This window comes from Pelodiscus sinensis, chromosome 1, assembly GCF_052426305.1.
Source record: "Pelodiscus sinensis isolate ZL-2025 chromosome 1, ASM5242630v1, whole genome shotgun sequence".
NCBI lineage: Eukaryota > Metazoa > Chordata > Testudines > Trionychidae > Pelodiscus > Pelodiscus sinensis.
Window position 1 is genome coordinate 118,908,116 of NC_143052.1, and position 14,958 is coordinate 118,923,073.

The 14,958-nt window shown below is 40.2% G+C and overlaps 1 protein-coding gene across 18 annotated transcripts in view; it reads left to right on the forward strand.

Moving 5' to 3' along the window:
• The window catches only part of SOX5 (SRY-box transcription factor 5), an 895,980-nt gene that overhangs the window by 781,100 nt on the left and 99,922 nt on the right, over positions 1–14,958 (forward strand). For all 18 annotated transcript variants that reach the window (XM_089769671.1, XM_089769670.1, XM_075898182.2 and 15 more), the window contains one exon: positions 3,591–3,676. In XM_089769671.1, coding sequence (XP_089625797.1) covers positions 3,591–3,676 — 86 coding nt within the window. The remainder of the gene's footprint in view (positions 1–3,590; positions 3,677–14,958) is intronic.

The following is a 14,958-nucleotide window of genomic DNA, read 5'->3' on the forward strand; positions in this document are numbered from 1 at the left end:
ACTGAAGCATTAATAAAATGCTTAAGAAATGCATTTCCCTATACAACTGCTCAGACAAATCTAAATGCCAATTCTGGAGAAATGTTAAGAGCAACTCAGTGAAGCAATGTGGACTAGAGAGACAGTGTGGTCCGGGGGAGCAGGTATTGGGTTTTGAGTTCAATGATCTAGGTTTTGTTCTGATTTCTGACATACTGTGTAACGTTCACTGGCCAAGTCACTTCCCCTCTCTTATTTTCCCCTTCCACTCTGTTTGGTTTGCCTTTTTTTAAGGGACAGAGACAGGCTCTTGCTATATGTGTGTGCAGTTCTTAGCACAATTAAATCTGCTCATTACTAGGGATGTTAAATATAAATTAATTAACTAATCGAATAGTCGATGGGTTGATTAGTCTGTAAGAGTCCTCCATCTTCAAACTGTAGCAAGAGCCCTGCCGGACTCTTGCTACAATTCAAAAGCAGAAACCCTGCAGGGAGCGCAGGGGCAGCTGGGGAGTCCCCCGCTGGTCCCATGGTCCCTGTGGGGCTTCCTTCTGAAATGTACAAAAGTCCCACCAGGGCTCTTGTACATTTCAAAGGTTGAGGTGCCGCAGGGAGCGCAGGGCCAGTGGGGACTCACCCATTGGCCCATCGCTCCCTGTGGCGCCTCAGCTTTTGAAATGTACAAGAGCCCCATTTCATAAGGAAGCCCCACAGAGAGCATGGGACCAGCAGGGGACTCCCCTGCTGGCCTCGCACTCCCTGCAGGGTTTCCATTTTTGAACTGTAGCAAGAGACCAGTGGGGTTCTTCTACATTTCAAAAGCAGAATCACAGCAGAGGTGGCACAAGTGCAGACTGCTTCAATCCCCCCTTGTGCCGTTTCCCACTGTCTCTCTACCTACCCTGCCCCCCAGGGAGACAGTGCTGGGGAGAACCAGCTTTTAAGCTGGCTCCCCCCAGCACCGGCTCCTGCTCCTTCTCCCTCTCCCCCGCTGCCTCTCTTTGATGGAGGCAGCATGGGACAGCATCACTAGTCGACTGTCCGATTAACTTCTGCATATTGGATAGTCGATTAGTTGCTTACATCTCTATTCAATACTGTACGGGGTTGAAACTTTCCCATCTTTCTTAAATTAGCTCAGTTGAAATAATGGGAGTATAAGAATAGACTAGCCACAGGAGTTGCAATGGTGGGAAATCTTATAACAAACAAAAGCCTACAATAAGTACACAAAGGCTACTTCTCTTAATAAAAGAAATTTTTAAATCCCAGGGCATAATGGTAGGAAGACACAGTAACATTGAAGTAACAGAAAATTGTGTTTTCCAGAAGATTCACAGTAGGGCCGCAAAAACTTTCTAAACTTTGTTGTATATGTATTGTTCTTAAAAATTGTTTTGGGGTCCTGGAACTGTATCAACAACCAATAATCATAATGACCATGGAATCATGGAGTACACAAGATCCTGGCACACACAAATTTTAGTGTTTTGAGAAGTTCACTTGAATGCACATCAGTATTCATTGCTCTCCTCTTTGGAACTGAGGAAAAAATAATTTTGGTTTCTTTTATGGCTGGCACTTGCCCAATCTATCCATTTCTAGAAAGAAGTCATTCAGAATGAAACTGGAATTTTCCTTTGAGGTTCTTGTGGTGTTGGGAGTAGCACAAAACGGTGAATGTTGAGTCTGTTATTTTTTTTGGGTGGGGGTGGGGGTTTCTTAGCTGTATTTAAGACAAGATGCTTTCATCTGTGGGTGATGGGCTAGATTAGAAAACTTGAAGTCAAAGATATTAAACAAGAAATGGAATCTTAAATGAAATTGAGGAGATACTGGAAAAAGTAGCATGGTGTGATTAAAAATCAAAACCAAATTAGGAAACCCTTTGTATGTTTAAAAAAAAAAAGTGTGACTAGTAGCTGGTGCAGAAATTGAGGGCTGGTCAGGATTCCTGTATTGAGTGTTGGTTCTTATACTGTTTTTGTGTCCTAGAGAAAATAATTTAGACCCCAGTTCAGCAAAGAACTTAAGTACAGTCTTAACTTTAAGTGTACACATAAGTACTATTGAAGATAAGTATGTGCTTAACTCTGTTGCTGAATAAGGGCTTTATTTTTTCTATGTCTCAGCTTACCTAATTATAAATTAGTTTAATAATACTAAGACAACTCACAGGGGAGTTGTCGGGCTTAAGTGTTTAGGAACCACTGAGATTCTTCAATAAAGTGGCTTTCCTGAAAGCAATGCCCCAAATTTTATAACACAGCCTATTTTATACTATTTTCAAAATATGAAGAGAGCTTTTCTCCCCTATTTCATGTTTCCTGGGACTTTCACTTGATGTCATCACAAATATATCATTTCATCATCATCATTGTGGCATACAGCATTCTATATGGCCTTTTAAATTACTCTGTTATCAATTTGCTCAAGAAAGTATAATCCTGGAAGGAATCTTATTGTGTCTACTTAATCAAATGAACTGCAACCTTGTAGAGTGCCTATCTAATAAAATGTTCTGTGTCCACCATGGTCTTAAATGGCTTATTCTATGCCATGCTAATCATATCTGTTAGCAGATCATTGGGCCATGCACTAATGGTTCGATGATCCTTATTAATTGAGTGGAAAGCTTTTAAACATTTTGGGCAAGGAATATAACGCATGGAACGTTTCTATTAAGCTTGCAGCTCCAACTTTCCAGTTGGTTTCATTAGTAGGTGGACAAGCATAGAATTCATTTAAGAGTCAGACATTTAAAAGCAAATCAAAAGTACCCTTTTTTACAGTGTAATACGTCTCTCCTGAGCTATTGTTTGTTGGGGGAGGGGTTGCCTTTTTTTGTTCTTTCTATTATGGACATTTTCCAATGAAAGTTGTCTGAAAGTTGTTGGTTTTTTTAACTTCTATGCAATGTCTAGCTGGCACAGTAGGACCCTAAGGTTTAGTTATCTTTGTTTTTGGTAAGAAACTAAATTAAGGTGCCAGTCCTGTAAAGGGATCCATGTGAGGGGACTTCTGACATTTGTGTGTAGTCCCTTTGATTTCACACACTTTTACCTTTTGCAGAATTGGAGTCTCCATCTGTAAAGCAAGATTGCGTCTACTGAAAGAAAATACAGAATTCAAGAGAGTGCCATTTTTATTCACTTAGATCCTAAAGTTTGATCTGTGTGCTATTTGGTTTACAAACAATGATCTCAGTTTGGTTAACTTCATATCTTGGAGCAGCCTGTAAATTTGTCCCTTTCTAATACTGTGATCTTATCAAGGTTGCACTGTTCTCCTTTTCTATTTCTTTCTCTTTTTAAATTTTTTTTTTAAGTGCAGCCCTCTGATCAGTGTGCACTTTTTTTTCCATTTCCCTAAATACATCATGAAAAAGGATGAGGTTTCCGCCTTAATTGCTTGTGCCTTTTATTCACATTCCTCTCTCAGCCAGAATTGTGAAGAGAGTGTTAGTAAAAGGCTTCACAATAGAGCTTTTCATTAGGCCTCTGCAAGGCACACAAAAGAAGGCTTTTGGAAAGAGTGAATGCAGGAGTTTAATTTGCAGGTGGAGAGTAGATAAAAGGTGCTGACGCCTCTATTATTCTCTTACTTAGGTGACCCTTACCCTGTTCAGCTGATCCCAACTACCATGGCAGCTGCTGCCGCAGCAACACCAGGCTTAGGCCCACTCCAACTGCAGGTAAGTCTGGAAACAATGCAAAAGAGGCAAAGGTTAAGTAATTATGGAAAACTGTTTTCTTTTTCATTAGAGCACAACAAAACAATGTTTTCGGCACACCCTTTTCTTTTAAATTGTAGGTTGAAGCTTAGATCTGAATCATCTTGAGGTTTTTGTTTTGTTTTTCCCTCTGGGGAAGATTAGTTTTACACAAATATTAATTTTTATTTTTAGATTTGAACATTCACGCTTCACAGTCTAAACTAAGTTGTTTTCCTTTTTGGGTTACAACTTTCTGAGACAAGTCATAAAGATTGGTTACATGTAAACCAGCAAAGGGAAACACACTGTTAGATGAGTCTAGGGTTGCCAGGTGTCCGGTTTTGAACCGGACAGTCCAGTATTTGAGCTTTCTGTTCAGGAAACAAACTGAGAAAATAGAAATGAGAAAACAGAAATGTTCGGTATTTTCTAAATAAGATATAATGTAGATTGTGATGTAATGTCAAGTGTGTCCAGTATTTTTGTTGAAATCATCTGGCAACCCTAGATGAGCCTTCTCCTGACAAGCACTTTCAAACTGCTTAAAATTCACTGAATGTGATTGTGTCTTTTAGACTATAAGCTCTTTAGCATGGTTACTATGTCCTCCTACATAGTATTAAGGAACCCAGCATATTTTAGGTGCTACAATAATGTAGATAATTAGTAATTATACCAATTTAACACACTATACAATTATAACATTATGTTACCAAACTACTACAGAATCTTGTTTGAGCCATGTTATTCTGGGACCCAGATCTGTTTAGAGATGTGCCTGATTCAAAACTCTGGATACAAATCTTAAATTTGAGGGTATTTGAAATCTGATCATAGATCAGAATAAAAGTTTTCTAGAAAGTCTCATCTTTTTATGTCATTTGTATGTTAATTTTATGTTATATTTATGGTTTGCTGCTAGAAATGGGCCAAAATTAGAATTCACAAATGGGATCCAAATCCAAAATAACTTTTTGCAAAAACGTGTCTGATTTTGTATGTGTGTGTGTGGATGTGCATGTGTGTAAGATCAATTCACCACTGCAGGTTTATTCCTCCATTTACTATCTATGGCACCAAACCATGTGGGATGTATTTTATATCTGCTTGGAAATGTTCAACCATTTTAAACTGTAGGTGTGAAACCACAGTCTTGATCTAGGTTCGATTATTAGAACAAGGACAAACTGGACTTCATGCAGTCAGTTTGGACAGCACAAGAGAGGATGAGCGACAATTCTGATTGACACACTACATGTACCACCATGCAGCTTTGCTTGAAAAAACATATGTATTAGTTTCTGATTCTGTGAGCTACAAATACCAAGGGCAGTTTAGAAGTCCTGGAGACTATAAAAATAATGCAAGCATTTCATTCTCCTGAAATGACTTCTGGGAAATTTTAGCTGTGATCAAGTTCTTGTAATAGTCACATCTCTCTCTCTCTCTCTCTCTCTCTCACTCGCGCGCACACACACACACACACACACACAAGGGAAGGAGGGAAAAAAAGGAAAGCAAAATGGAGGTAGGTAAGAATGAGAACATAAATGGATGTAAATGGCGAAACTAAATCAGATTAGTGGTTCATCTAGCCCAGTATTCTATCTTCTAATAGTGCGCAGTGCGTGATGTTTCAGAGTGAACAGAAACCATTCTGTTTCAGCTTTTAGAATTTAGAGATTTAGGGACATCCAAAATAACAGGTTGTCCCCCTTGCCATTTGGCTAATAACGATTGATGGTTCTGTCCTCCATGTAGTTATCTAATTCTTTTTTAACACAGTTCAAAAGCATTCCCTTGCAAAAGTTTCATGGGTTTACTGTGAAATGTGTGAAAAAGTCCTTCCTTATTTATGTTTGTTTTAAATCTGTCTATTAATTTCATTGGGTGACCTCTGGTTCTTGTATTATGTGAAGGATCAATAACACTTCTTTATTCCCTATCTCCAGACTAGTCATGATTTAATGAACCTCTGTCATATCCCCCCCTTAGTCATCTCTTTTCTAAGTTGTCTTTTTAATTGCTCCTCATAGAGAAGCTGTTCCATGCCTTTAATCATTTTTGTTGCCCATCTCTGTACTTTTTTCCAATTTAAATATATCTTTTTAGAGAGGGGATGACCAGAACTGCGCACACTATTCAAGGTGTGAGTTACCATAGATTTATATAGTGGCATCACTGATATCTGTGATATCAATCCCCTTACCTTATGGTTCCTAGCAATCTGTTTGCTTTTTTGACTGCTGCTGCTCATTGAACAGATGTATTCAGAGAACTCTCCATGATGACTCCAAGATCTTTTTCTTGAATGGTAATTTTTACTGCATTATATGTACAGTTGGGGTTACGTTTCCCAGCGTGCACTCATGTGCATTTGAGGAAGCAGAAGTTTGTATGCCTACAGCTCCTTAGTCAGCAGATCTTCAGATTTGATCTATAATTTAAAAAAAAATACAGTGCTAAAGGGGATATGGGAGTCTGATTAGTTCATTTCAGGCCCAGGCTTGGACAGTAACTCAGTAAGAACTGAGTTAAAATATGCTAATTAATGAATGGAGATTGCCTATCTCCTAGAACTGGAAGGGACCGTGGGTCATCGAGTCCAGTCCCCTGCCTTCACAGCAGGACCAATTACTATCCCTGATGAATTTTTGCCCCAAATCCCTAAATGGCCTCCACAAGGATTGAACTCTCAACCCTGGGTTTAGCAGGCCACTGCTCAAACCACTGAGCTATCCCTCCCCATGCTGATTAACAATGTCCATTCCATCTTGGAAAAATGTGACTTTGGGTGGATGCTATTGGTTTAATTTAAACTTTCTGATAATTTTAGGGGAATGAAGGATTGTAAAGCACCCAAAGCATCTTGTCCCTATGCTAAGGAGCATGAAAGAAAGGGAAAGCACTGAGCAGGCTCCTGGTTCACTTGTTCACTTGTGATTTGAGCTAGGGATAGAGCAGAGTTTGGGAACCCATCAGTGGCAGGAAAATGGATGTCTAATTCTCTTAGCCTTAGAGCTCAAGACTGGGCTTTTCAGAGAAGCCTCTGAGTGTACTAGGAAACCTTTTTGAGCACTATCCCCCCCGGACTGGGACAACATTTCCCGCAGCTTCCATTGGTTGGGAATGGCGATCCATGGCCAATAGGAGCTGCGATCGCCTGTAATAGCAGAGACGCAGGTAAATATAATGACATTGGCCCACCAGGAGCTAGCCCTGGGGAACCAGATCCAGCCTTATGGGCCAGTATTTACCCACCCCTGGTATAGATAATGGAATTAAAAAGCATTTTGGCCTTCAGGAAATGCTTCAAATCCCATTTTAATTCATGGCATCTCCTCAGTGGCCCATGTACAATGAATTGCTGGTCTCAGAACAGTTTCAAATGGCATTCATGAGTTTGCAATGGGTATAGTCTGGGGGACCACTGGGCGGAGCGGATCATCTCACTTCAGAAATTCATCTACATAATATGTAATCATGATATCTCAGGGAAAACACCCTGGTTTAAACCCTTATCTGCTAGCCCCAAGGGTAAGGATTTTAAGAGATGGGTGATTCACTAATTGTGTAGTCGATACATTTTTTTATTGACTACATGATTAGTCAAGAAAGGAAAGCTTGCTCAGTCCCGGATCATCCCAGGTCCAGGAGTTATGCCTGCTGGGACTCTGCAGTTTAAATGTAGTAGGAGCTGGGTGAACAGGGAGCAGGCAGCCTGGGTCTTGCTACATTTGAAATGTAGAGCCAGAGCAGGGGTAGGTCCCAGACCTGGCGCAAGCTGGGACTGAGCCAGGCTTGCTCAGTCCCACCAGGTCCAGCAGCCCCTGTCCACAGAGGGGTCCCAGGAGCATCTTCTGTCCTTGGTAGCAGCGCATGGGGAGAGGGGATGGCAGGCAGCACCGTGGAGACAGTGCTGGAGGGAATCAGCTTTTAAGCCAGCTCCCAATTCCCACCCCCTTTGCTGCCTCTGTATCAGAGGCAGCAAGGGTGGGGGAAGTGAGTAGTCAACTCAACTATTTGCTTACATTTCTACCCAAGAGATGTATTCTCTCCCCTTTTCTTCTTATGCTGCTTTTTCAGGCTTTATGTGCTAAGACTAGTTAAGTGGTGCTCTGGGGAGATCGAAGAAATAGATGCAATCTCAAGGCAAGGAACAGGAAGAGATTTTTTCACAATCAGGTGCCTTCTGCCTTTTCCTTCACCAGTGCAAAGGAGTTTTGGTTTTTAAGATCAGGATAACAAACGTGTGGTTGTTAGCTCACTGCAAAACCCAAAGTGAAGACAAAGTATTTGCAGTCTTTCCCTCATGGGAGCTAGGTGAATTCAGCACTCTGCCTCTCACATCTGGTTCCCCTGGACTTGTTTACCACTGCAAAATTAAAGAGCCTTATCTCCACTATGTTCTTTCAGTGGGATAGTTAGTGTATGTATTATCCCCCCGCCCAAGAAAAGCACATCTTTTTGATCAATGACGGTGTAGCCTTTGTTTTGAAAGCCCCCTGCTAATTTCAGGTTGGGAGTAATTTGAATCCCTCCCTTCTTGTCTTCTCCCCAAGTTCTCCATGTGGGACCCAGATCCAATGTCAGGCACAGTTAAGACTAATTGGTTGCCCTTAATGACAGTTTCAGCAAGGAGACTGTACTACCCTCACATTCAGAGATGGTTCTCTAGGTCAGGTTTGAAATAGATGCTAGGTCCATGCTGGAGAAGTTGGAATTAACCTAATCTGTGCTCAAACCTGGATTTGAGAGCATCTCAGTTCCCAAGGATTTATCCACTACTTCAGATTGGCTTTGAAGAACAATGTGCTCTTTTATGGACATTTCAACAGGGGAAGTGAAAGATGACGGATTGAAGTCTCTATTGTTCAGTTCCCCAGAGTGCCTACTCCCATTAGGAGATGTGGCCCAAATGCTTTGAAATTAATTGGTGTCAGGTTCCTAAATAACGTAGAGGATCTAGGCCAAAGAGACTCTAGTTTTCAGGACAGTCAACCCAGCATGTTTCAGTCCCACTAACTTCACTTTATAAAAGATCATTGTCAGTTTCTCACTGTTACTGTTGTGATTCATCAAAGGGATTCAGCCCCAAACTATGTGAAATGTTCCATCAGGAAGCACAAGTTCTATTAGGAGCATGTCTTGGGGTTTGAGTGAGTTTTCCCTATTGAGGCCTTAGATTCAAAAGTTGTAGTCCCTTAAGTACTTTTGCCAAAGAGTAGTGCAGAGAAAAAGAGGGTTATATTTGTAGATGATAGCGGTGAATGGTGGTTCCAATTCAAATGAACAAGAACTGACTTCAGGATATCTGGGACTTTTGGATTTAATAAAGCTGGTGATTTCAAAGACATGCTATAATTTATAGCTTATTGGAAGGTGGCACTTTCACATATGCACTGGTAACTTATGGAACGGAGTGTAACTGTGGTGGCATGAGCGGTGGGAGGGGTTAGCCACACCAAGTGCAGTCCCTCTTGAAAGACTAGGTACAGACTTGATGCAGTTAGTCCCACCCACGTCACTTGTGCCACCCTGGCTTTATTCCGTTTTTAACTGACTCATTCGATCAAAGCTGGCACGTGTATGTGCCTTTCAGCTGGAAATTGCTTCTTCCAGCTCCACGTGTAGATGCATCCAAAGTGAATATACAATTACGGTAGGCATAATTTATACCAGTTTGAAGCCTTTGAACGTGCCTAGCATAAACGAGATGTTTCCAGACAGCCTGAGAGAATTCCATCTGAGATGGGTTCTGTTGCTGTCACTTCTGACAAGCCTGACTCCTGAGTGCATGACAAAACCCATGGGTCTTCATATAGGGGTTGGTGAGAAGATTCTGTATTATTGGGAATTTGAATAGTTCAGATTTCCCAGCTTGGTTGTCTGATAATGAAATAGTGATAGAATCAAAGAAATTCAGAGCTGGAAGGGACCTCAAGAGGTCATCAAGTTGAGCCCCCTGCACTAAAGCAGGATAAATTAAACTAGATCATCCCTGACAGGCGTTTGCCTAAATGTGTTTTAAAGCTCCAGGGATGGAGATTCCACAACATCCCTTATAAGCCTATTTCACAGCTTAACTACTATTATAGTCGGGAAAAGAATTCATACTATCTAACGTAAATCTCCATTGCTGCAGATTAGCCCATTAGTTTTTCTGCTACTTTCAGTGGACATGGAGAACAGTTGATCACAGTCCTCTTTACAACTGCCATAAACACATTAGAAGACAATTTTCAGGTCTCCCTTCAGTCTTCTTTTTGAAGAATAAATAAGCCTAGTTTTTTAAACTTAATACTGACAGTGATTCATTGGCTGTAATACAAACACAACACATTCACATTGCTGTATTGAAAAATGATGATGAACACATAATGAAAGCTGCTTGTATATTGTCACTGTTTGGGCGTTTTTCCTCTGTTCAAAATGACTTGATGGTATGATGTAATATACACTCCACTCAAACATCTGCTTATGGGAAAAATACATTCACAGTCTTCCTGAACCAAATGTTTCCTCATCATCGTAGCATGGAAGAGGAGAGGGTGCTTTCTTGGTAGTGGTGTGCAACTATGACACCAAACTTGTTATTACACCCAGAAGGAAAAGATTATGTTAAAAAATACGGAGATGAGTGTGACGTAGTGGGGGTAACTTGCTAGGGCTGTGGGCGACCTTGCTAGGGCTGTGGCGACCTCTGCTGTCTGTAGCAGGACCCAGCAGGGAAGGGGGGAGTCATTATGCAAAGGTGGCTCCAAACCGGTCTGACCAGCCACCTCCCATGGGGAGAGACAAAGGAAGATGGATGCTGCCCTGGCTGGGGGCAGAGCTGGAGGAGAGTGAGTTAGTTCCTATCTGGAAAGCAGGGGAGAAGGAGCTGGGAGGAGGGCTGGGACTCCCCCATCTCAAGGGGGGCACTGAGGCCTCTTAGCCCCAGTTCCTGTAACCAGATTACATCTGGTGCTGTGCTATATCCTGGAGAAGCAATAAACTACCTCCATTCTACTGGCTGGTGGAGTCTGTTCATGCAATTTCGGGGTGCAGGAGACGGGGGACCCCAATGCGCCGTCACAATGAGAAAGCAGTTTGACTGGATTTCTCAACAGTAAAGTGTATATCCAGCAGAGTAAAACCTGCTCACTTTACTTGCTTGAGTAACCTTGCTGAAATCCACTAGACTACTTATGGAACTTGGCCCTACCAGTGTTTGAAGAAAATTATTCTGCAAATTCTACTTTCCTCCTTTAGTAATCAGGTTCAATTTCCATTCCTAGCACAACTTCTTCTTCCAATGGTATTAGAAGATGCATACTGAGGAATACATTTTAAAAGTCTTTACCACATTTTCAGAAGATCTCAGCTTTCATTTTGGCACCAAAATGGCCAAGTTTTTAGAAGAGGAGCATGAGTGTTGAGCACTTCTGAAGATCTGGCTTTTACTGAAGGGTATGTCTAGACTACATGGCTCCGTTTCATGAGGCATAAGGGATCGGTTGGCAAAGGCTTCCCTAGCCAACAGATCCGTGTCTAGACTGCTGCGCTGTGCCGGATCAGCTGATCGTTGGAACAGCTTGGTGGCCATGTTTATTTTAATGAAGCGGGGATTATTTAAATCCCCGCTTCATTGACTATGCTGCGTAAACTAGTTTCCATGGCTCTGTCGATGGAGCCATGTAATCTAGACATACCCGAAGTGCCTAAATGGGGACAAAGGTCTGTTTGGGCTTTCCTTTTGAAAATATAGTGCAAAGTATCTACAGCTCATATAAGTCCCATTTAGCTGGATTTTTCATGTCTGTTCCTGGATATAAACAGAATTAAAAACCTGTCTACTCTGTATGTCTTCATAAGGGTTGTAATAAAAAAATAGACTGTTCCAACTGTCATTGATGTATTATATACATTTATTATATAAATACCTGATACACATGAAATTCAAATAAATGGCAAAGACTGCCCAGCTGTGTTGGAGAACACATTTTCATCAATTGTTCTTCACTCATCTCTTGGCATTCATAGTATAAGAGAAATGGCAAAAACTAATGGGGTTACTTAGTCCATCTCTCTCACTTTCCACTTGCTAATATGGAACATTCGATAAGGTGAACTCTCTCTAATGTATAGTTTTTGTGCAGTTTAGTTTGAAATGTCTCAAGTGATGAGACTTCCACCATTACACTTGAGAGACTGTTCCATGGTGTTTCATATACCTCACTAGCAGGAACTGTTCATGATTTTCAAAGGATTTTTTTGTTTTCCTAGATTTTCCCCCTTATCTGTAGTTACAATCCCATTTTTGGCCATCCTAAACAATTACATTCCTGTCTGACAACAGCCACCTACAAATCATCCAAGAAAAATCGTCTAACCATTGTAGTTGACTGTTCTGAATACAAATACAGTCAAACTCTCAATGTTCAAGACTGCATCTCACAGGGTTACCAATACCTTGGAATAATTTCTCAGTGTCAGGAAAACAATCTTTGCGGTCTGTTATTGTTCCTGAAGAATATAGCCAAGAGGTAGCAGAACTTTATCCATTATTTTTTTGCTATACAATCTATATCTATTACCTCTTTGGGATAATAATATCCTTGACACTTTGCCTTCATGAAGATGAGCAATTTTTAGCTCTATGGGGGTCATTCTTTATATTCGGAGGACAGTAAGTAGCTTCAAATACTATCCAAGCCTTTTCAGTGATTAGAGCTAAAAGTTCCTTCAACATTTGTTTTTCTGTTTTACCTGACCTCACTGTTAGGAGTATAGCTTAATTTGTGGGGGAGTGAATCATTTATGCCCAGTTTAATTGCAGCATTATAAAACTGGTACAGTTCACTTGAGGGGGAGAAAAAAAAGCAAAATTAGGTTTCCACCATGAGCACATGCATCTGGGGGGAAAAGAAAGCTAAGTAAATTTATTTTAGCATTTCTCATTAGCATAACCAAAAGATGGCAGCCATCCATCCACTCATTAGTTCACTATATTCATTTATATTAATATGCATGTTTTGACAGCCATCAGAAAAAATGATAACAATAAGAGATATAATAAATATTATATATATATATATATATATTTATATGTTCTGTCCCATTACATAGGTTTTAAAGATACATTAGCATAGATTCTGTGCTTCCCAATCTAGTCCTTTATTTATTTCTGATTTTATAAGTATGTTGACCACCCTCTGTGCATTAAATGTCCATTTTAAGGCCCAGCCCTTCAGCTGGAGTGTAGCTCCATTGAGGTGACTGGAGCTACATCCTTTTAAACCAAATGAGAATCTGGCCCTATGAGTGGCAGAAATGTCCCTAGAATTTGCTACATATGGATATTTATGTTTAATAATGAAACTATTAATAGCAATTTAAAAACAGTCCATTAAAACACATAAATAAAGATTCAGTAAAATTTATTAATAGGATTATCTGACAGGGTTGCCTGCAATAACAGGGGACTAGATTTAGTGATCCATGAGGCTCTATGTCCCTGTGGGATATGTAATCAGTTGGTAGTTTCTGTTTTTGTCAAGCCATACATTTCTGAAAGAAAAAAACCCTCCAAATTATCTCTCCCAAAATTGTTATAGCATCAGAATGGAATTAGTCCTCACACTGAGGATAGTTGCTGAGAGTTAGAGACTGGAATAGACCATAAAAGAATCAACTATATGTATCAACTCAAGTAAATCTTGTGCTTTGTAGTTGGTGTCTAAGTAGCCCATGCTTGACTTTGATATCAAGTTATACAATTTTACAGCCAAACCACTATATTTTTTTCAAAGCAGACAAGAATGAACAAATCCATCACATTATTTTATCAGCAACCTGCCATTCTCTGAAAGAGGTTGATAAATTTGAAAGTACATAGGTAAATGCTTCATATTTTCCACAGAATGATGTGTGTCTGAACATATATCTAGGAAACAGATATACACACAGATAATAAATACACATGATAAGGAATATTTTCTGGAATGTCAGATTTTGACTTTTTCCCCCAGGGGAAAGCATTAGCCATTACAGCATGTTCATTTTATCTAAATTAACAGTTTTTTCTGCGTAACTTTCAGATACCATCCATATCTATACAGAATGAAAAACAATCAGCCTATCTTCATTTCAGTTGTAACTTGGGCCTGCTGTTTGCTAGCAGACCTCTGTCTGCATGAGTGAGTTTTCTTGTAGGTTAAAGAGCCTGAATTCCCTCTTCCCGCTCCCTCCAACCCTGAGCCTGCAGGGCAGACAGACAGAAGCACACATATGATTAATACAGCACAGCTGCAGTAGTGACTCATTTGCATATGTATTAATAGAGGAAAAAACAACAATTCAATTACATACAGAGACATTCTGCATACTAAAGAACATATGCAAATAGGCCTGAAAAAGTGCAGCCAGCATTTTTTCTGACTTTTCCAAGTCCATATGGGCTAGAGTCAGAGCCCAGCAGTTTTCAAGAAATCCCCTTTAGGAAGAACTTGTTAAGAGATGGTTACATGACTGTTACCACCCCTAGGGTTCCCAGAAGGTGTTTGACATTTGGACAATGGAAATAGCACAAGCAATGTCTTTTTCATGCTATTTTCATATTTGCCCGCCTTCAGCTTCATCATGTGGTCTCATTACATACTAGCAGAATACTTGATATACAGTACAATCCCGTTCTGTCTCTTGTCTTGCACATATACAGTACTTTATTTTCTTTTTCTTCCCCTCTCCTTGTCTCTTACAACATCCCCTTTGCTCTTCCCCTCTCCCTGTTTGTCTTCCCTTTCCCCCCTTTGCTTTATTCTGTCTCTTTCTTTCTCCTTGACTCACACAAGCTAAAGAAAAAAATTTAACATAAACATTTCTGCAACTTTACATTGTACTGACTGTAATAGTACAGTTCAAACCATAGGGGATTTGATTGCCATGTGCTGTAACTAGTATGTAGCTTGTTTGTAGCAGTAAGAGAATTATTTTCTATAAGGCCAAATGTAAGTCATCGGAGCTGTACATGTCCACCACCTTTGAAAATTTGGCCCTATGTGTTTCAACATGGGAACTCAAAATTGATAAACATTTTAAAAACTGTTAAATAATTACTCAGTAGTAGCTTGTGTTTCCATTTTTTCTCTCTCTGTCTCTCTTCAATAGTGTAGGTCAATATATAAAATGCATATGTTAAAGCGACATCACAGAACATGACCATATAGTCCTTTGTGGACTGACACATGAAACAAGTTGTATTACAACATCTTCAGAGA